Below are 7,749 nucleotides of genomic sequence, written 5' to 3'. Positions count from 1 at the left end.
ACTATATCTAGTTGCTGGCTACAATATGTAAACACTGAAACTGGACACTGGTTTGTCAGGTCGGTCGGTCTGTCTGTCTGTATATGTCTGTCTGTCTGTCTCTCTCTCTCTCTCTCTCTCTCTCTCTCTCTCTCTCTCTCTCTCTCTCTCTCTCTCTCTCTCTCTCTCTCTCTCTCTCTATGTATGTATGTGCGCGCGCGCGCATTTATATTTATATTGATATTTATACTACAGGTTGCAATAACTCAACATTAAAACAAAAACAATTCTGTTACTCTGTTTATTCGCCATATTAAACAAAACTGGGAGTTACCTCCCTCTTTGAACGGACATGCTTCCAAATGATTGGCTTATTTCATGCAACCGGAAACCCAGCTCTCGCCGCACCACGATGGCGACGTCTGCTTGTATCGCTTCGACCCTCCGGCCCTGACGGCCAGGTAGTACACATAGGCAGCCGACCAACAGGTAGCTTTCCACCAGCTACACGTGGACCTCATGTTGGACAGGAAACTTCTATCGCACGTCTTTCGATTTCTATTCCTGGCCTTGCCCTACAATCGAAAGTAAGGTTTGTCTTCGAACCATTAGAACACACTGATTCAGAGCCGGTTTATCCTAGTCGCACACACAGCACGAGCTACTTTTATTTCTCCCAGGTAATTTTCCCCTCTCCCCGAGGATGTTGTAAAATATATATCCTGGGAAGGTGACCCGCTGTTATTTGTACTACAGGCCCTGCGAATCCGTAAACCAGCTCTGCACTGATTTATTGATCATCGGCAAATTGGATAATTGGATGGCTACCGTTTGTTAATTTGATACCCTGTACATACCCCCCCCCCCCCACACACACCACACCCCCCCCCCCACACACACACAAACAAACTTCATAGGCTATAATTTGGAGGCTAAACATTTCGTAATTTTGACACTCTGTACATGTTTTTGCCCCCTTTTCCCTTCACATTTCTGTATTTACCCTGTAATGGACAGTAATGTGTTTTTGTTTAGCGACACCACAAGAGAACATTGCGTAATTAATAATTTGTCAAACATTTGGTAATTCTGACTAGTAGACAACACAGAAAACCCGCTACATTTTCCTAATACAACAAGGGATGTTTTATATGTACCATCCAACAGACAGGGCAGCACATACCACGGTCTTTGATATACCGGTCGTGGTGCACTGGATGGAGCGAGAAATTGCCTAATGGGCCCACCGATGTGGATCGATTCTAGACTGAACGCGCATCAGGAGAGCGCTTTACCACTGGGTTATGTTCTGCCCTCACTTTCTAACAATCACACACTCTCACATTGTTTAATTTAGTTTTAAAACTATAATTGTATACGTGTATAGCATGGTAAAGACAAACAATAACATTTGATAAGGTTGATGCCCGGTACTTGTTTACTTCACTTGTTCCTCAGGTCGCAGATACTTACCGTGCAATGGGCACGGTTTAACGACAGCATTAGAGGGTTATTGCACCAAATCGAAACCCATACAAGGCAATAGTAACACGGTTTACGACAGCATCAGAGGGTGTACAGCACCAAATCGAAACCCATACAAGACAATAGTAACACGGTTTATCGACAGCATCGGAGGGTGTATAGCACCAAATCGAAACCCTTAGAAGACAATAGTAACACGGTTTAACGACAGCATTAGAAGGGTGTATAGCACCACATCGAAACCCATACGAGACAATAGTAACACGGTTTAACGACAGCATCGGAGGGTGTATAGCACCAAATCGAAACCCATACGAGACAATAGTAACACGGTTTAACGACAGCATCGGAGGGTGTATAGCACCACATCGAAACCCATACGAGACAATAGTAACACGGTTTAACGACAGCATTAGAGGGTGTATAGCACCACATCGAAACCCATACGAGACAATAGTAACACGGTTTAACGACAGCATTAGAGGGTGTATAGCACCAAATCGAAACCCATACAAGACAATAGTAACACGGTTTACACAGCATTAGAGGGTGTATAGCACCAAATCGAAACCCATACAAGTCAATAGTAACACGGTTTAAACGACAGCATTAGAGGGTGTATAGCACCAAATCGAAACCCATACGAGACAATAGTAACACGGTTTAAACGACAGCATAGAGGGTGTATAGCACCAAATCGAAACCCTTAGAAGACAATAGTAGCACGGTTTAACGACAGCATTAGAGGGTGTATAGCACCAAATCGAAACCCATACGAGACAATAGTAACACGGTTTAACGACAGCATTAGAGGGTGTATAGCACCAAATCGAAACCCATACGAGACAATAGTAACACGGTTTAACGACAGCATTAGAGGGTGTATAGCACCAAATCGAAACCCATACGAGACAATAGTAACACGGTTTAACGACAGCATCGGAGGGTGTATAGCACCACATCGAAACCCATACGAGACAATAGTAACACGGTTTAACGACAGCATCGGAGGGTGTATATCACCAAATCGAAACCCATACAAGTCAAAAGTAACACGGTTTAACGACAGCATCGGAGGGTGTATAGCACCACATCGAAACCCATACAAGACAATAGTAACACGGTTTAACGACAGCATTAGAGGGTGTATAGCACCAAATCGAAACCCATACAAGTCAATAGTAACACGGTTTAACGACAGCATTACAGGGTGTATAGCACCACATCGAAACCCATACCACAATAGTAACAGCATTAGAGGGTGTATAGAAACCACCAAATCGAAACCCACATCGAAACCCATACAAGACAATAGTAACACGGTTTAACGACAGCATTAGAGGGTGTATAGCACCAAATCGAAACCCTTAGAAGACAATAGTAACACGGTTTAACGACAGTATTAGAGGGTGTATAGCACCAAATCGAAACCCATACAAGTCAATAGTAACACGGTTTAACGACAGCATCGAAGGGTGTATAGCACCAAATCGAAACCCATACAAGACAATAGTAACACGGTTTAACGACAACATTAGAGGGTGTATAGCACCAAATCGAAACCCATACAAGACAATAGTAACACGGTTTAACGACAGCATTAGAGGGTGTATAGCACCAAATCGAAACCCATACAAGACAATAGTAACACGGTTTAACGACAGCATTAGAGGGTGTATAGCACCAAATCGAAACCCTTAGAAGACAATAGTAACACGGTTTAACGACAGCATTGGAGGGTGTATAGCACCAAATCGAAACCCATACAAGACAATAGTAACACGGTTTAACGACAGCATTAGAAGGTGTATAGCACCAAATCGAAACCCATACCAGACAATAGTAACACGGTTTAACGACAACATTAGAGGGTGTATAGCACCAAATCGAAACCCATACAAGTCAAAAGTGACACGGTTTAACGACAGCATTGGAGGGTGTATATCACCAAATCGAAACCCATACAAGTCAAAAGTGACACGGTTTAACGACAGCATTGGAGGGTGTATATCACCAAATCGAAACCCATACAAGTCAAAAGTAACACGGTTTAACGACAGCATTGGAGGGTGTATATCACCAAATCGAAACCCATACAAGTCAAAAGTAAAACGGTTTAACGACAGCATCGGAGGGTGTATAGCACCACATCGAAACCCATACGAGACAATAGTAACACGGTTTAACGACAGCATTAGAAGGTGTATAGCACCAAATCGAAACCCATACAAGACAATAGTAACACGGTTTAACGACAGCATTAGAGGGTGTATAGCACCAAATCGAAACCCATACAAGTCAATTTTAACACGGTTTAACGACAGCATTGGAGGGTGTATATCACCAAATCGAAACCCATACAAGTCAAAAGTGACACGGTTTAACGACAGCATTGGAGGGTGTATATCACCAAATCGAAACCCATACAAGACAATAGTAACACGGTTTAACGACAGCATCGGAGGGTGTATAGCACCACATCGAAACCCATACGAGACAATAGTAACACGGTTTAACGACAGCATTAGAGGGTGTATAGCACCAACTCGAAACCCATACAAGACAATAGTAACACGGTTTAACGACAACATTAGAAGGTGTATAGCACCAACTCGAAACCCATACAGGACAATAGTAACACGGTTTAACGACAGCATTAGAGGGTGTATAGCACCAAATCGAAACCCATACAAGACAATAGTAACACGGTTTAACGACAGCATTGGAGGGTGTATACCACCAAATCGAAACCCATACAAGTCAAAAGTAACACGGTTTAACGACAGCATCGGAGGGTGTATACCACCAAATCGAAACCCATACAATACACTAGTAACATATATGGCTATGTCCTCTACTTGCACCGTATCATTCGACATATACAGTGAAACTCATCTATAGTGGACACCCCTCGGTTTCAGAGGTATCCGATTTATAGAGGTTCTCTTCTGCACAGATATTTAACATCCGGTTTTGAGGTAATTCCGATCCACAGAGTGTCCGGATATAAATACTGCCACCCCTCCCCCCCCCCTCCCCTCCCCTCACTCTCAAAGTAAATGATAAACATGGAGTGGTTAAGCTGGTCATTTAAGACATATCAGGTACTGAATTGACTTTTCTACTTAACCTGGACAGTACTAATGGCTGTTGTGTTTAGCGACTCCACTAGATCATATTGCTTAATTAGGCCTAATCATAGACTATTGAATGTCAAACACATGGTGATTTTGAGACTCGCTACATTATTTGTTACTATTAGCAGCGAGGGATCGCATATACGCATTTTCCCATACAGGACAGCACATACCATGGCCTTTGATATACCATATTTGGGGCACGGATCGTAATAGGGGGAAAAAACCTAAACAATTAGATAATGGTTCACCCAGGGACTTGGATTCCACGACCATTGTTTGGATAGATAGGCCTATGGTAAACGTGTGAGAGGAATGTGCGAGACGTGTCCCTTTGGGAAAACTCTACATTCAGTAATGTTAACCGGCCTCGATGGTGTCGTGGTTAAGCCATCGGACAAAAAGGCTGGCAGGTACGGGGTTCGCAGCCCGGTATAGGCTCCCAAACAGAGCAAGTTTTAACCACTCAATGTGTAGGTGTAAGACTTATTTTCGTCTTTATATCCAATTAAGGTTCACTCATGCTGTCCTGGGCACACACACCTCAGCTATCTGGGCTGTCTTTCCAGGACAGTGGATCAGTGTTGTTAGTGAGAGTAAGATGGTGTAGTGGCCTTACACCTAACCACTGAGTCGTTAAAATACGCTCTGGGTGGGGACCGGTACGGGTTGCGAACCCAATACCTACCAGCCTTACAAATAAAATACTCACACAATTGTAACAAACGTCGTGTCTGTTACAAGCGCCCGTGAATTGTTTCTTGTAGAAAAGGTGCACTTTACAGGGGATGCTACATCCGTTTACTGTGTAGCGCTTGCACGCATCACCGGCTACTTCCGGTATGACTACAGCCAGACAGACGACCAGAATACACAGCGTTTCTTTCAACATGGTGTTCTTATTTGCTGAAACAATTATATATATATATATATAACATTAGTGAAATATCTTAAAATATCAGTGCAATAAAAGTGTTATCAGCCACTCAGTGACGATAACACATTTTAGAGTGAATATTTCACCATTTCACTCTAAAATGTGTTATCGTCATTGTAGAAAGTGCTATTTTCACTCTAAGAAAGCCGGAACTATTTTGCTCCTGGCATTTATAAAAATAAAGGTAAATTGTCAAAAGTTATATAATAAATAGAAAATGTCAAGGTTTTTTTTTTGTCAGATATGATTTATATCTCATCTCGTGAAGTTTGCAATCATAGCAAGCGCGACTTGTGAGACATGATTGCAAACATCACTCGATGAGATATAAATCCTATTTATGGAATTTATGTGAAAAGTTTGGACATTACTTTATTCCCCTAGAGAGAGAGAGAGAGAGAGAGAGAGAGAGAGAGAGAGAGAGAGAGAGAGAGAGAGAGAGAGAGAGAGAGAGAGAGAGAGAGAGAGGGTGGGGGGGTAAAACAATTCTGAAAAGAGTTTCATAAATGTTATCATTTATTTATTATCCACAAACTATGATTCTGAACAAGCGTTAAATATGATTGTAATCGCTTCACAATCGGCGTTAATAGTATTAAGTCATACAAATTACAGTGACGTGGAATGATGTCAGTTTGAGAAACAGCGACTGTCTCCAACACGCCTCACTGATGAAATGTGTTAAATGTCTTGAATTAATTATGCATGGGAATACCACAATTCAATAAATTTAGTTTTTACTGTTTATTTGAAGATTTCTTGAGCATGTTTGGCAAAAAACGAGTGCTACGTTGTAGTTTTTTTTTTTTTATATTATCACAGTGCCATTTACCACCCCAAGGCAGACCTGCACAAAACACGTAACGCTGACAATACAGTGCAGCAATAAACAGAGTAAGACTTATCAATTAACAACCGGCGGCCAATTAGGCCAGCAACGTCAATCAGCAATGAATACAGTAAACATATTTACTAATATGGATGGACATTTTAATGAAAGCAGAGGTATACGATAAACTAAGACAGATGATTCATCTATTTCTATCAATTGCGAAGGTTCAGGCTGGGTAATGTATCTAAAATTACACAGCTTTTTTATTTCCATCCGATTATTTTAAATAATGCAAGTTGACATGAAGATACCGTGGTCGGTTTTAGAGCTAATCTGTACGTGCAGTGAAGAACATGGCTGCCTGTACACTGAGCAAACTGTGCTGCATCTAATGTAGTGCAACGTTGATTATTATCAGATATGACCAAAAATGCAGGTAATGCCAGTAATTGTGTGGCGTGCAGTGAAGTGTCATTTACTGGAACCGAAAGGGAGACTATCTTATACAGACTGAGAGGTTTTGGAAGTGAAGATATAACGTATTTGACAGAAATGTAAACGCTATTTTGACTACGTGTATATATGAACTTTTCTTGTGTATAATAGAATGTAGGATCTTGTTGTATTATGGTAAATGAGTTGTAGGATTTTAGAGACATGGTGAATCGTTTGTCGAATGAATTTTGCGGGAATTAGGAGAGGAGACAATTTACCATTGGCTAATTCTAAAACACCTAATTTTTTTTGTTCCAGTTGTTGTGTGACTAGTGATGCCTGTTGTATGTGGTCCATGAGAAGAGCTGTTATAGAGATAATAGATGATCTTAGAGATAGTATATTTTGAGCGCTATTTGCTGTGGCAATTTGAATAGCATTATGATTGGCTTCTATTCCCTTCATGACATTACTAAAACGAGTATCTTCCAAAGACATAAAGGATGATAGATGTTTAGCGTGACGTGCAAAGGCATTTGCAGTATTCAGTTCTGTTTTGGTAAGTGCGTTGATGTGTTTTGCAAGAATGTTAACATCGTCTGTTATAGCTGAACCAAAAAATGTCTTTGCAAAGCTTCCAACAAAATTAAGCAGTGCCCGTTTTGAACGAGTTGAGCTTGGATAGGTTGATTCTGGTATAAGTTGCTTAATTTGATCAAGAGTACCATTTAACTGAGAAATGGTTTGTCGTTTTATTGCATTGAGGTGTGTTTATATCTGTGCAATAAGTAAACACGTAGCGTTATGCTTGTAACATCTTGCACAGTTTGCTCAGTGTACAGGCAACCATGTTCTTCACTGCCCGTATAGATTAACTCTAAAACCGACCACGGTATCTTCATGTCAACTTGCATTATTTAAAAATAATCGGATGGAAATAAAAA

At 41.1% G+C, this 7,749-nt stretch overlaps 1 protein-coding gene across 4 annotated transcripts in view; it reads right to left on the bottom strand.

The window, feature by feature from the left end:
- Nucleotides 1-266: 266 nt before the first annotated feature.
- Nucleotides 267-7,749, bottom strand: part of LOC121386167 — a 31,914-nt gene continuing 24,431 nt past the window's right edge. For all 4 annotated transcript variants that reach the window (XR_005959592.1, XM_041516966.1, XM_041516967.1 and 1 more), the window contains 2 exons: nucleotides 5,314-5,507; nucleotides 267-554 (listed from right to left, as the gene is read on the bottom strand). Coding sequence is in view for 3 of the 4 variants with exons in the window: in XM_041516966.1 (XP_041372900.1) it covers nucleotides 351-554; nucleotides 5,314-5,493 (384 nt within the window). In the remaining variant the exon portion in view is untranslated. The remainder of the gene's footprint in view (nucleotides 555-5,313; nucleotides 5,508-7,749) is intronic.

This window comes from Gigantopelta aegis, chromosome 12 (genome assembly GCF_016097555.1).
Source record: "Gigantopelta aegis isolate Gae_Host chromosome 12, Gae_host_genome, whole genome shotgun sequence".
Lineage (NCBI taxonomy): Eukaryota > Metazoa > Mollusca > Gastropoda > Neomphalida > Peltospiridae > Gigantopelta > Gigantopelta aegis.
Note: the sequence above shows the minus strand (reverse complement) of the source record. Positions and strands in the feature narration are given on the sequence as shown.